This window comes from Plasmodium relictum, assembly GCF_900005765.1.
Source record: "Plasmodium relictum strain SGS1 genome assembly, chromosome: 9".
NCBI classification, from domain to species: domain Eukaryota; phylum Apicomplexa; class Aconoidasida; order Haemosporida; family Plasmodiidae; genus Plasmodium; species Plasmodium relictum.
In genome coordinates, this window is record NC_041687.1 from 1,561,306 (window position 1) to 1,575,937 (window position 14,632).

Here is a 14,632-nt window from a genome sequence, read left to right on the forward strand (position 1 = left end):
TATTATATGTTATGTCAAAACCGTTTTTTCTATTAACAATTTTTAACTTAAATATTATTGAAGTTTTTTTTAGTAAAATTTTTTTAAATGATATGTATTTTCTCAGTAATAATATATACTAATAATTTTTACTATTTAAATAAGAATTCATTTTTACTTTTATTTTTATAAATATATACTTTCTCTTTATTTAAATTTTTTTTTTTTTTAACAAAAAATTATTTTGTAATTTTATAAGTAATTTATATTATATTACTTATGAAACATTTATTTATTCAATTTCCTTGAATGTTTCAACAAAAATTTAAATAATTTTACATCAATAAAAGAATTTATTTTTTATATTTATTTTGGTAAAATTTTTTTTTTTTTATCTATTTTAAATAACGAAGATATTATTATCTTTCCTCAAAAATGAAAATAACATAATTTTTAAAAGGACTAATATTCCTATTATATAATTTTTTTTAAATATTGCATAAAGATTTTTTCAAAAATTTAAAGTATAAATAACAAGTTATCAATACATTTATATGCATTGTTATTTTTATTAAAATTATTTTATTTTATTTTTTTTTTTTTTTTTTTTGTATTTAAAGGGATTTATTAGAACTACATAATTTAGAATACGTATATTTTTAAATAAATAGAAAATAAAATGAAAAATTATTTGTAAAAGAAAAATTTAATATTACATGAACTACAATTTTTTTTTTTGTGTGTGCATATAAATAATTTATTTTATCTATATTTGAAAGAAAAAACATAAGTATTTTTTGATTAATTTAATTATTTTTTTGATATTCTTATAAAAATTAAAAATTGATCTGAAAAATGATAAATTCAAAAGAAAGTGATACATTGCCAAAAACATGTTTTAAAAATAAAAATATAAAGCTGATAAAAGTACCTAAATTTGTTTCAAATAAATGGTTAAAATGTAAGAATAAAGAAGTTGTTGGTTTATTTGAACACAAAAATAGTGAAATATCAAATTTGTATATACAGAAAGATGATAGTGACAATGTAAAAAAATTAACATGTAATAAAAATTATACTATAAATACTTATATATTAAAGCAAAGTAAGATATGTTTAAAACCTAATAAAGGTACTAATCCATCCAACAATAATTTAAATAATAAAACAATTGAGAATTCAAATCAAAATAAATTAAAAATTAATATAAATAATCCAATAAAGGAAAATTCTGAACGAAGCAAAGAGTTTGATTATGTTATTTGTGCAGATATTATAAAAAATTGTGAACATACTTATTCCTTCTTACCAGTTTTAGATAAAGATTATTCTTTAATATTAAAAGAAAGACATTATAATACAAATATAAAAAAAAATAGATATACTATTATAGAAACAAGAAATGAAGAGAATTTAGAATCTTCACAAACATTATTTAAATATTATACATCTGATGATAATAATAACGCAAATAAAGATAAAAATAATAAAAGAGTTATGTTAGAAAACGAAAATAATTTTACTTCGTCTACTTCTGCTTCTAAGCAAAAAACAAAACAAGCTAAAAAGTTTCATGTTTTCGATTTAGATAAAACTAAAATTAGTATGTTTAAAATATTTGAAAGAGAAGGAAAGAAAGGCGTTCCTTTTTCTTTTTTTGCAAAAAATTTTAATATTCCATCAAATCACATAAAAAACATACTAGATGAAATAGCTGTTAAAAGAAAAAGGATTTCAGATAAAAAATCAGTATATTTTTTAAAAGATTGTATTAATTAATCTGTTTTTTTCTTATATATCATATATATATGTATAATATTTGTATATAAAACTATAATTTTGTCTTAAAAATAATATTTTTCTTTACATAAAAATCATTAGTTTAGGAAAAAAAATATAACATTTAACTTTCATTTTTTAATATTTTTTTTATAATTATAATAATAAAGCTATCTATTAATCCCATAATTAAATACATTCATTTGTTACTTTTTTTTTTTTTTTTTTCATATTTTATTAATAATTTTCATATGGATTATCTTTATATTTTAATTTAAAAGAAAAGAAAAAAAAAGAGGAAAAAAAAGGGTATTGCACAATATGACTCAATGATAATAAATTATTTTTAAAAAATTTATAAATCTTCACCTTCAACTTTTTTTTCTCCTATGTGTAATTTAATAGCTTCTGATAAAACTGGTATTTCTATGTAGCTAAAATGAAAAACATATAATATATATGTGAGCGTATGTTGTAGAAATAATAAAACGGCTTTAATAAAATATATGCAAAAGAAAAAATGTTCAAAATATTATGTATTTATTAGATTGCATATTATAGATATGAACCAACATTAAAATCATAAAAATTTTGCATTGGTATATTTAGAAAAAAAAAAAAAAAGCTTTATTTTTTAGTATTATTTTTCATACTATCCAAGTAAAGATGCAAAAAAAGGAACAATTAGTGAGCCAAAATAAATTGTCATAGTTGAGTATAAGACTGTTAAATTAGAAATGTCAGTATCATTATATGAATAAGGAAAAACTCTAAAATAAAATAAAGCTAGTGCATAACCAAACATTGATAGTATCAAACTCTATTAAAAATCAAAATACATATATATATTTATGAGATAGTTATTTTACTACTTCATGACAAGCACATATATATATTTCAATTAAAAAAAAAAAAAAAAGAGACATGAATTTGTATTGATTTATGCACATATAATTAAATTTTTCAAAAAAAATAAGACAATTAAAAATTCATGAATTAAAATATAATTGCTCATTGTTTTTTATTTTTATTTTTATTTTTTATTTTTATCTTAATCTAAGATTATTTACTTGCATATGATGATATTTAATAAAATAATGAAATTTGAATTTATTTTCTTTAACAAATAAGAAATATAAGCCCATAAATGTAGCAAAAGATAAAAATGGAATAGACGAGTAAATCTGATTTATTTTTTCAATTTGAAATAAATACCTATGAATAAAAAAAGAAAGTATATATTAAAATGGAGAAAATATTTATCATTTAACATATATTCTTAATTTCTATATTTTAGTTTTTTTTCTATTATCAGAAATTTCAACATATATAAAAAAAAAAATATTTTACTTGTGTAATGAAACTGGAAGTATATTTACAAGTGGCATTACAAAAGCCTATATTTATTTTAAGGTGAAATTAAAAAAAAGTGTGAAAAGATAAAATAAAGAAAAAAGAAAAGAAATACAATAAAATAAAATTTTATTGTTTGCAAACATCATATAAAACGAAAATTAAAATTTTCATTTTTCTTCATTTTATATATATATATATACATGTATATTTATTATTATACCTGAACAGCATCCATAAAAGGAAGAATGTAACTAATAGAAGCAATACATTTGTCTAAAATTGTTATATCGCTTTCTCCATGAAATATTAAACTAATTTTTTTTTTTAAAGACATATAAATTTCCTTTTTTTTGATACATTTATTTGTACTTTTATTTTTCATTAAATAATAATATACTTTTAAATTCCTTTTATTATTTCCATATTTATAATTAATAGAATTTTGAATATTTATTTTTTTCAAGCTATATGTTTTTATTTTTTGCGAAATTTGAAAACATAATGCATTTTTATTAAAGCCAAAATATATTAAAATATAAATTAATAAAAAATTAAACATTTCTTAAATGCATATGTCATATATAAATGAATCATCTTATTTCATTCATTTATATATATATATATATATATATATATATATATTTTATCGAATTTTTTTTAGGAAATTTATACTATATATAAATATATATTTTCGTTAAAAAAAAAAAAAAACAAATAATGAAGTAGATTAAAAACAATCAGTTGTACTATATATTTATTCTTTTATGAATTGAAATTTTTCATTTAAACTTTCATACTTTAGTAAAAATAATACACATAAATATTGAAGTTAAAAAAAAAAATATTAATTTAAATTTATTCATTGTTTTTATTTATTAGCCTTGTAACAGCAGAAGATTTTGTGTTATTCAAAAAGAAAAAAATAAAATAATAATACAAAAAAAAAAAATGTATAGATAAATAACATGAGTTTCCTTTTTTTTTTTTTTTTTTATCTAAATAAATACTTAAATTTTCCTAATGTACTTTGTCAAAACAAAAAAAAAAAAAATAAATAAAATAAAAATAATTTTACAAAAAATGTTAAATTATATAAACATAAAAAAGTAATTTTATAGATATATGAAATTTAATCCCCAATTTTTTTTTTCCAAATTATTCTACATTTTTTTTTATTAATTTTTTGAAGAATACAAATCATTATATTTTTTGTTACATTAATTCTTATTTTTTTGTATCTTTTTCATTTTTTCATTAAAAAAATTAAAGTATTTTTTTGTTTTTTTTTTTTGTTTTTTAAAAAATTAATTTTTATGTTTTATGTATACATTTGTTTTACTTTTGTTTTTTTATATTAAACTTTACCATTTTTTTTTTTTTTTTTTTGTCTTTTAAAAATTAAGAGAGTAATTTTTATTTAATTTTTCTTTTTTTATGTTCTAATGAAGAATATTAGTAAACTTAACAACAACGATGAAGAAGGAAATACCATAAGATCATTAGGCCATAATGCACTAGTTGAATTATTGAATAATAATAATAAAGAAATAGAAAATGAATTACACGACAATGAAAATGGTGTTAATGAAATAAATTTATTTGAAATAAGTAATTGTATAGAAAATGAATCAAATGATAAAAAAAAGAAAGAAATGAGATGCTCATCAACAAAATTATTAAATAAATTTTCTTATAACAAATTAAATGAAAATAAAATAGATACATTATATTATGATAATAATTTTAATGTCATTAAAACAGAATGCATAAGACATAATTATTTTAATGCAATAGATAAAAATAATATTTTTTTATCTGACAAAGGTCAAAAAATTTTCATGAATGATAACATTAAAAAAAATATGAATAATAACTTACTAAAAATAAATAGTATGAATCGAAATATAGCATATGATGATGATTTATATAATATTTTAAAAAAAAAAAGGAAGGTTAAAAGTGAAATGCTAGAAAATATTACAGCACCTAAAAATGATATTCGAAATGAAAAAAAAAAAAAAGATTTCATTTATTTTAATATTGAAGATACTGAAAGTGAAAAAAAAATTACTGCAGAAAATTGTAATAACATAAATAAAACAAAACAAAATTACAACGAAATTTCTGAAAAAAAAGAAGATATTATAGCAGATAATAAAGTAAAGAATAATAACAAAAAAAGTACACCAAAAACTAAAAATAATAAGGCTATTTTATGTGATATTGAGAAAACAACTTTGGAAATAAATGATTTATATAAAACACAAGAAAAACTAAGTGAAGGAAAAAATAAAAAAGATAATGAAAATAATATTGAAATGGACGAATATTATGATATATGTAGTAATAAAGATAATATATGTAATAATAAAATTAATAATAATTCTTCAAAAAAAAGAGAGCATAAAAACTCTAGTATGAATACTAATATTATTAATGAAAACAAAGACAAAAAAAAAAATATTAATAATCGTCAACATATTACTAAAAAAAAAGAAGTTTTAAAATTAGACGATGATCATATAAAAAAGAATGAAAATAATTTAAGATTTAATGAAGAAAAAAGCGATATGGATAAATGTATTATTAAAAAAGAAGAATGTAATTCCATTACAGGTAATGAACATTTAGTAAAAAATGAAAATATAGATGAAAATGTACTTAAAGATGGTATGAAGGAATCAGTAAATTCTGAAAGTTTTATTTTTCTTGATTTTAATCCATTAGAAGAGGATTACCTAGAAATTAAAAATGCATTAAAAAATTACAAAAAGAACTATATTTCATTATACACAAAGGAAAATATTGATCATAATTCTAATTCTAAAAACGGTTTAAAAGAAACATATATAAAGAAGGAAAAAGAGAATACTCATAATTTAGAGCAAATTAATAGTTCTACATCATTTTATATTAAAAGAAAGTATAATGATTTGAAAGAAACATTATTAAAGAAAAAAATAAATATAATTAATTACGATTTTAAAAATAATATATGTTATGTACTGATAAAGAAAAGTTCAACATTATAGTTAAATTTATATATGTTGATACTATGTGCTGCTTTTTCAGCACTTCAAATTATTTTTTTTTTTTTAATAAAAAAATATATATATATATAATAAAACATACAGAAAAAATAACTTTGGATATATATATGATCATGTTTGCTAAAAATGAGAAATTGATAATAAATGAAAATTCTTAAGAAAATAATACATAAAAGAAAATCTCCAAAAAGAACAAAGAAAAAAAATATATAACATAAAATGAAAAATGTTTTAAAAATGAAATTACTATAATTATATAAAATAACAAAAAATATATAGAAAAGAAAAAATTATAAAAGTAAAAAAAAAAAAAAAATAGAAGTAAATTGATAAATAACATTCTAAAAAATAATAGAGAAAAAATTATAAATACAATTTACATTAAAATTATTCCTTTGAATAACAAAAAATAGTAAAATTACAAATAATAAAAATAGCTATAATTAAGTTGATTAGATATAATTTTGATTATTAATGAAAATAATAATAATAATTTTTAATAACAATGATAATAATGGTATTAATGACGGTAATAATTATTTTAATAAATAATCTAAATATTATATAAGCATAAGAAGAATTAAAATATTTAAGAACAAGATAAAATCTCATACTTCTTAACATTAGTAAATAAAAAAAAAAAATTGTATTTTTTTTTTTTAATTTGTTCTTAATTATAAAAAAATTATTAAAAATTCGATGAAAAATAGGATATACAACTTATAAAATATTAATGAAAATTGAAAAAAAAGAAAAAAGAAAAAAATTAATATTATATACATATATGTATATAATAAATATATTTTGAAATTTTAACATAAACATTTACTCAGCATACTTTTCTCATTTTGAGTAGAATTATTAGTTAGTTGAATATCAACAACATTAGCTTCATTTGTATTAGTATTTTCAAAATTTGGCAATTTCGATGCAATTTTCTTAAATAACACTTTTATATTATGCCCAGCTTTAGCACTTGTTTCATGAAACATAGTGTTATATTCTTGAGCTTTTTGTAATCCCTCTTCATAAGTAACTTTTCTTAAATCCCCTAAATCAGTTTTATTTCCTACTAGGGCAATTATAACATCTTGCCCTCTTTCATTTAAAATATCTTGAATCCATTTTGTTGTGTTTTCAAATGATTGTCTATTTGTAATATCATAAACAACAATAGCTGCAGCTGAATCTCTAATATAACTTGGTATTAAACTTCGAAATCTTTCTTGACCTGCAGTATCCCATAACTGTAATCGAACTGGCCCTTCGTCCAAATATAATGTTTTACTGAGAAAATCAATACCAATAGTAGACTTAAACAAAAAAAAGGAAAATAAAAGAAATACGCACACACATACATTTATTAATATAAAAAAAATATTAACATATATGCATATAAATTTATGAATATAAAAGAAAAAAATATTGGCATTGTACAATTAATATAGATTAATAAAAAAAAAAAAAGTATTTATCTTTTTTTTTTAATTTTTTTTTTGGGATATAACAAAAATACATATAGATATAAATAAATTATAATTAAAAAAAGTAAATAATTATATACTTACATAAATATTTTTAATTCTTTTTTTTTTATATTTACCTGATAATTATTATCAAATGTATCATACATAAATCTTGTGATTATAGACGTTTTACCAACTGCTTGCTAAAATAAAAAATATATTATATATATATATATATATAGTAATGATAATAATGAAAAAAATAATATATTTTAATTTTTTTTTTTTTAATTAATACTTCTCCTAAAAAAACAAGTTTATATTTATTTAATCCCGAATCTAAATAAGAAAAAAAAAAAAAAATGAATATAAAATGAAATAATAATAAACAAAATTAATGAATAAATAATTAGAATATTAATAAATATTGAGCGGTTATGTAAAATTTTGTTATTTTATTTATGGTATTAAATTAATATGCAACATTTTATTATTGTTAAAATTTATAAAAGTTTAATAATATTATTTAGTCTATATATAAAACATTTTAAACTGTATCTTCTTATATTTCATTTAATAAAAATAATTATATTTTTTATTATTTAGTACTCTGAAATTCATCCATCATTAAAGAAATTAAAATTATAATATACTAAGAATAAATCTCTAAATATTAAAAAAAAAAAGAAAAAATTGTAAGTTATAAATATAAATTTATTTTATCCATAATATTTATAGTTGCTTTATTTTCCTAAGGGTATATATATATATATATATATTCATATATTTTTATCAAACTTTTTTTAAAATAAAAAAAATTTTAATATAGCCATAAAAAAAAAAAAAAGAAAAAAAAAATATGCATAAAACAAATGTACAAAAAATTAAAGATATTAAAATAAAAAATTTTTAAAATTATGTATTTTTTTTATTTTTATTTTCGCAAAATTATCTACTAATAAAAACAACTATATGAGTAATTATACATATTTATTAATTTAAACATAAGTATTCTTCTGAAATATTTAAATTATAGCTTATATTTTAATATACAATTTTTTTTTATATTTTAGAAAAAAATAAAAAAAAAAAAAAAAAAGTTATTTATTACCATGTATATTAAAGATTAAAAAAAAATATATCATTTCCCAATAGAAAATATATTTTTATTGGACTTAAAATATTATTAAAATTTGTTAAATTTTTATTTAAAAAAATAAGAAATATCTAAAATAATATATTTTTTCAAGTACAATCATTTGTTATTTTACATTAAAATAATTGAGGATGCTTCAATTATATTTTGTCATACATTTTTATTTTTTTTTTTTTTTTTTTGTTTTTCGTTATTAATGCAATTTTTACACTTTTTTTTTAATATTCTTAGTATGATATATTAGATTGAAATATGTATAATTAGTTAAATGTAAATATAATGAAGCATATAAGGCATAATATGGAGCCGTTACCTTTATTTTTTTTTTGACTAATAAATTAAAAATTGTCAATTTATTAACGTAATTCATTTTAAAAAATGTATTAAAATTATACTTAATTATCTGTATATATCATATATAGATTAAAAATGGATAATAAAAAGGTAAAGTATTTAAAAGTTTTGGAATATTAACATTTTTTATTATTTTTTTAAAGTGGGGTTTGTGTGTATGTTACAACTACTACAACACTATATAAATATTTAAGAAAAAAAAAAAATCTAAGCTTTTATGCATATGCGTATATGTCCATAATTATATATAACTATTTTTATATGCATTCTCAGTTAAAACGGAAATAGTATAATTTTGCTAAGGTTTAAAAATATAGTCATATATTTTTAATATTAAAAAAAGAAATTAAATAAAATAAAATATTCACATTAAGTAAATATATATATATATATATATATATTTACACTTTTAATATTTTGCAATTATCTAATCTTTTTTTTTTTAATTTGGAAATTTTAAACTATAATTATTTATATGATTTAAATTTTGATTATGTGTTATTCTACTAAGAATAAAATATATTACAACAATAAACATTTCAGATAAGTATTATTATTATATATTAGTGTATTTAATAATATATAAAATTATTTAAAATATTAATTTTAAGAAAAGTCTTTTGTCTTACATAATTTTTCGCAAAATAATTAAATTTTTATCGTAAAAAGTTAAGATTTCATATAGTTAATAAGTATATTATAGGGAAATAGTGAAAAGGAAAAAGTGATATTATTAGAATTTTAAATATATAAAAAAAAAGAAAATAATAATATAAATGTATTAAAACATTAATAATATTAAAAAAAAAAAAAAAAAATGGCATCTCACTGACTAGAATAATAAACTAAATAAATGCATAAAGCCAAATTATATAACAATAAAATCCTAATTTTGTAGTTACACAAAAACAATTTTTTTAACATGAAATACATATTTCAACATTAAGTATTTTATTAAAAAAGAAATAAAAAAAGCATTTATAAACTTTAATGTATAAATCATCTCTTTTATAGAAAAACTAATTTATCCTGCTTAAGAATAGTTTTTTTTAAAAAAAAATATTCTTTTTACACTTCAGTTATTTCATTAAATAATTATTATTTTAATTAATTTACAAAATTTGGTTTTATTTTTTTTTTAATTTAATAGAATTACTTCTTTTTTTTTTTATATGCATTGTTTTTTCTTTATAAATTTTCTTAAAAATATTGATTGTTAAAATACTTACAACTAACAAAATTATCTAAATTATTTATTCATTGGTTTTAATTATAAATCTTAAAAAAATCACACTTTTTTTTGCTCTATATAGAGTAATAAGATATATGTATTTTTTTTTTAATATTTCACTTTTATTTTATATTATTGTTTCTATTATAATTATAATTATTATTTTTCAAATAAGTGATATTTGGAGACTAATATAAGAGGGAATTATTATTGAATTTATCATTTAATATTCTATTATTACCAATATTAAATGAATATTTATTACCTTGTAGATTTTTTATAACTAATTATTTAATTTATAAAAATTATTTAGGTACTCTATATTTTTCAGATTACTTACAGAATTCACATTCCTACTTATCTGTTATTAAAATTGTTTAATACCATTTTTTCATTGCTTACATTATTTATAATATAATTATTATATGAACTGCTTATGTTATTTTTGTTATTTGTAATTTTACTATTATTAAAACTATTTAATACACCCTTATTCAATATATTATAATTGGAACTTAAGTTATTTTTATATATGTTATAATTTTTATAATATTTTTTCAAATAATCACTTTTTTGAGTATACTTGTTGCAGTGGCTATATAATACATTATTTCTAATATTTTTATTTATGGAATTTATTTCATTTGTACTAGAAGGTAATAATTCTTTTTTATATATTATCCTTTTTTCCTTCTCTAGTATTTCATTAAAAATTATCATAATATACTGTAAATCTACATTAATTGCTGATGCGTTTTTTATAGCTTCTTTTAAATAATGTAAGATTTCATCATTTTCATCTTTATTTAATTCAAACATATTTTTATATTTTGTACATTCATTTTGTTCATGTTGATACTTTTCATTTTTTTCTCTATTTTCACCCGATACATAATATTCATTGTTACAACTAATATAATTTTCTCTCATTTTTTCATTATCTTTATTATTATCTTCTATTATTTTTTTTTTTTCACTTTCTTCCTTTTTTTTTTTTATATAAGAAAGATTAATTGTAGAGGTTGTCTCGCATAAATAATTTCCAATATATCCTGGCTTACATAATAAACTAGTTACATCCAAAAAATGTTCATCCTTCTCTTTATTTTTATTACTTTTATAAATACTCATAATATCTTCACTTTTGTATATCACCTTATAGTCGTTTATTTTTTCAATAACTTTTTTTTTTTCAACTGATTTTACTCTTGGTTTTTCTGTTAGTATCTAAAAAGGAAAAAAAGTTTTATTTAATATAAAATACATTAGTTTATAAAAAGAGATTCAATTTTGTAAAAAAGAAAAAGAATTTCCTTAAATATATATATATATGTTTTTTTTTAAATAAAATTACTTCTTAAAAAATAAATTTATTATTTAAAAAATTCTTACTTCTGCTATTGTTAAATCTTGTTCAATAATTCTAAATGGTGATTTAGTCTTTCTGATTATTAAATTTTTAGAATGATTTAACTTTTTATTATAGTTTAATATGAACGAATCATTATTTTCGTAAGATATTTTATTTTTTTCGTTTTCATCGTTGATTCTATTTTTTGCTTCTTGATAAGTAGTATTCTGTAAATTTTTACTATTTCCTAAAAAATTCCATTTCGAAAAATTATCGTTCTCTAAAATACTATCTACTAAAGAATTATTTCTGTTTTTTGAGTTATTTTTTTTTTTAGTTTTCTCTTCTAAGAAAAAGATAAATGTAAAATAATAAAAAAAAGTAATAGAAAAGTTAGTATTTAAAATATTTATTTTTTTTAGAAATAAATAATTATACTTTTTAATTTGCTCAAAATCATATTTTTAGAATGTTTCAAAACCATTGAAGTTAAATTTTCTTTAATTGAATTTATGTTTGGAGAAATGATAGTTTTACTGTGCTTTACTTGAGATGGATGGAATAAATGAATTTTTTCCTTATATAAAAAAAATTAAAAGAAAAAATAAATTATAAGAGAAATATGTATGATATTTTGTTGCTAATTCATTTCTTTATAATTTTTTTTTTTTTTATATTACCTGATTTGATTCAAGTCTCATGAATTCTTTTTCAAATCCGCATAATTTTGCTTCTCCTACTGGAGTCATATAAAATTCTTCTGAATCACAAAATATTGACTTTTTTGAGCTTTTTCTATTTTTAATTTTCTCATTATTATCACTATAATTCATATTAGTGCAACTTAAGCTTCTAAAATTTTTAGAAGAATAATTAAAAGTAGTTACTGATCTTTTTTTCTCTTCATTTGTCTTATATGAATGATACTCTCCATATTTTAAATCTTAAAGAAAAAATAAAAAAATCATATATTTTTTTATACATAATATATTATTTAAGAATTTTCATTTTTATATACTTAAATTTGAATGAGTCAATATTTTGTATTTTTTTTGGATGGGAAGTTTAATTTTTGAAGGCATTTTACTATTAGGCCAATTTCTTTTTATTAGGCAAAAAAAAAAAAAAAAGAAAAGAAAAAAAAAAGAAAATAATAAAAATAAATATAACTTATGAAATTTCTTTTTTATTTATTTATTATTATTTTTTTTTTTACTTGTGTATAATCCTTTTTTTTGACGCATCTCTGCATTTCTTTACTAATTCAAAGTCTCCTTTTTCGTAAACTATTGGTAAACTAGTTAAATCCTCCAAACTATTAGGTATAGATGAAAAGCTTCTTTTAGTTTTAAATTCATTTGCTTTAACTACATCACTTGTTTGATAAGGAATATAATTTACTAAAATATTATTTACTTCATTAATATTTAATTCTTTTGTTTCTCCATTTAACCTTTTTAAAATACATCTACCTTTTAGGTATTTACTGTTACTTAGTTTCACCTCATTAGAACTTTCCATTATGTTATCTTTTTTGAAATGAAAATTTTCATTTAATTGATATATATTATAAGAACTGGAATTACTTATATTAGATGTTTCCATTTTTTTTAAAGTTTCTTTTTTTTCTTTTATTGCATTATATTTTTCCCCATACGATAAATTATTACTATTAGAATAATTTTTTTTATCTAAATTTATTTTCATTGAATTATTACTATTTTTATAATTTATTTTTTTGTCTAATTTTTTATTTAAAGATTTTTTCTTTAAATTAATTACTTTTTCATCTAATTTTTTACATGGTGATATTATTGTACTTATATCATTTTTTTTCTCATAAAACACTTTTGAAATTTCGACTATTTTATTTAATTTTGAAGAATTCTTTTTTTTTTTTAATCTTATAACAGGACTAGAATATGAATATTCTAGACATTTATTTTTGCTTACTAATTTGCTATTCTTCTTTTTTGAAATATTCTCCAAATTTCCTGAATTACATTTATTCTTTAAAATTTCTTCATCTATATTAATCATTTTATTTTTGATTATTTTTTAGATAAATTTAACAAGAAAAAAATAAAAAATAAATAAAAAGAATAAATATATATAATTAAATTGTTTATATATTCTTCTCACAAAATTATTAAAAATTAAAATTTTATCAATATTTTTTTGGAAATATAAGTAGTTAAACATATATTAATTGTTTGTTTTATATTATAGTACAAATATTATAAAAAAAAAAAAAAAAAAAAAAACTAGACAAATATATACAAAAAAAGCAAAAATAAGAAGAAAATTATAAAAATAGAAAATTTTTATAAGATAATTTTCTATCTTTATATGAATTGTACACTTTATTATTACCTTATTATAATTAACAAGTTGTCTTTAAAATTTTTCTATATTATATTAGAAAAATATCAAATATAATTATTTTTATTTGTAATGATACATTTCTTTTAAAAGAAGAATAAAAAAGAAAAAAAAAATGGAATAAATTATGCAATTTTTTTTTATTACTGAATTAATATTTCAATATAAGATCTAGGTCTTTGTGTAAAAAAAGAAAAGTAAATGAATTTTTAGGATTATTATATATTCTTCAATATGCTCCTTTAGGCACCAAAAAAAAAAGAGTAAATCTGAAAGTTGTTAAAAAGAGTAAGCCTTGATTTCAAATAAAAACAAATATAAAAGAAAAGAATATAAGCTTATTTTTACAAGATTACTATAACATTTTATTTTTTCATTTTCTATTATTTAAAAATTAAATTTTACTTTATTTGCACACATTAAAATACAGTTTGAATTTTTTTAGTTTAAAATGGAAAAATAAACCAAAATAAAGTTAATATAAATCTTGTTTTATTTTATTTTTTTTTATTTGAATTACAGTTTCTT

The 14,632-nt window shown here is 16.8% G+C and overlaps 5 protein-coding genes across 5 annotated transcripts; 2 read left to right on the plus strand and 3 right to left on the minus strand.

Annotated features, from left to right (window-relative positions):
• Positions 1-834: 834 nt before the first annotated feature.
• On the plus strand, positions 835-1,758 carry PRELSG_0942000 (conserved Plasmodium protein, unknown function; the record flags this gene model as incomplete). Its single annotated transcript, XM_028676874.1, has 1 exon — positions 835-1,758. The coding sequence occupies one exon, from the start codon at positions 835-837 to the stop codon at positions 1,756-1,758; it is 924 nt and encodes a 307-aa protein (XP_028533320.1).
• Positions 1,759-2,113: 355 nt separating this feature from the next.
• On the minus strand, positions 2,114-3,673 carry TIC20 (apicoplast import protein Tic20, putative; the record flags this gene model as incomplete). Its single annotated transcript, XM_028676875.1, has 5 exons — positions 2,114-2,192; positions 2,412-2,578; positions 2,829-2,973; positions 3,109-3,155; positions 3,335-3,673. The coding sequence occupies 5 exons, from the start codon at positions 3,671-3,673 to the stop codon at positions 2,114-2,116; spliced, it is 777 nt and encodes a 258-aa protein (XP_028533321.1).
• Positions 3,674-4,556: 883 nt separating this feature from the next.
• PRELSG_0942200 (conserved Plasmodium protein, unknown function) lies at positions 4,557-6,146 on the plus strand (the record flags this gene model as incomplete). The annotated part of the gene is made up of 1 exon (XM_028676876.1): positions 4,557-6,146. One exon carries the CDS (start codon positions 4,557-4,559, stop codon positions 6,144-6,146), a length of 1,590 nt encoding a protein of 529 aa, XP_028533322.1.
• Positions 6,147-6,976: 830 nt separating this feature from the next.
• RAB6 (ras-related protein Rab-6, putative) lies at positions 6,977-8,258 on the minus strand (the record flags this gene model as incomplete). The annotated part of the gene is made up of 4 exons (XM_028676877.1): positions 6,977-7,477; positions 7,768-7,833; positions 7,929-7,969; positions 8,240-8,258. The coding sequence occupies 4 exons, from the start codon at positions 8,256-8,258 to the stop codon at positions 6,977-6,979; spliced, it is 627 nt and encodes a 208-aa protein (XP_028533323.1).
• A 2,470-nt stretch (positions 8,259-10,728) lies between these two features.
• Positions 10,729-13,762, minus strand: PRELSG_0942400 (conserved Plasmodium protein, unknown function; the record flags this gene model as incomplete). Its single annotated transcript, XM_028676879.1, has 6 exons — positions 10,729-11,598; positions 11,764-12,068; positions 12,161-12,299; positions 12,403-12,665; positions 12,741-12,823; positions 12,939-13,762. 6 exons carry the CDS (start codon positions 13,760-13,762, stop codon positions 10,729-10,731), a joined length of 2,484 nt encoding a protein of 827 aa, XP_028533324.1.
• Between the last annotated feature and the right edge of the window lie 870 nt (positions 13,763-14,632).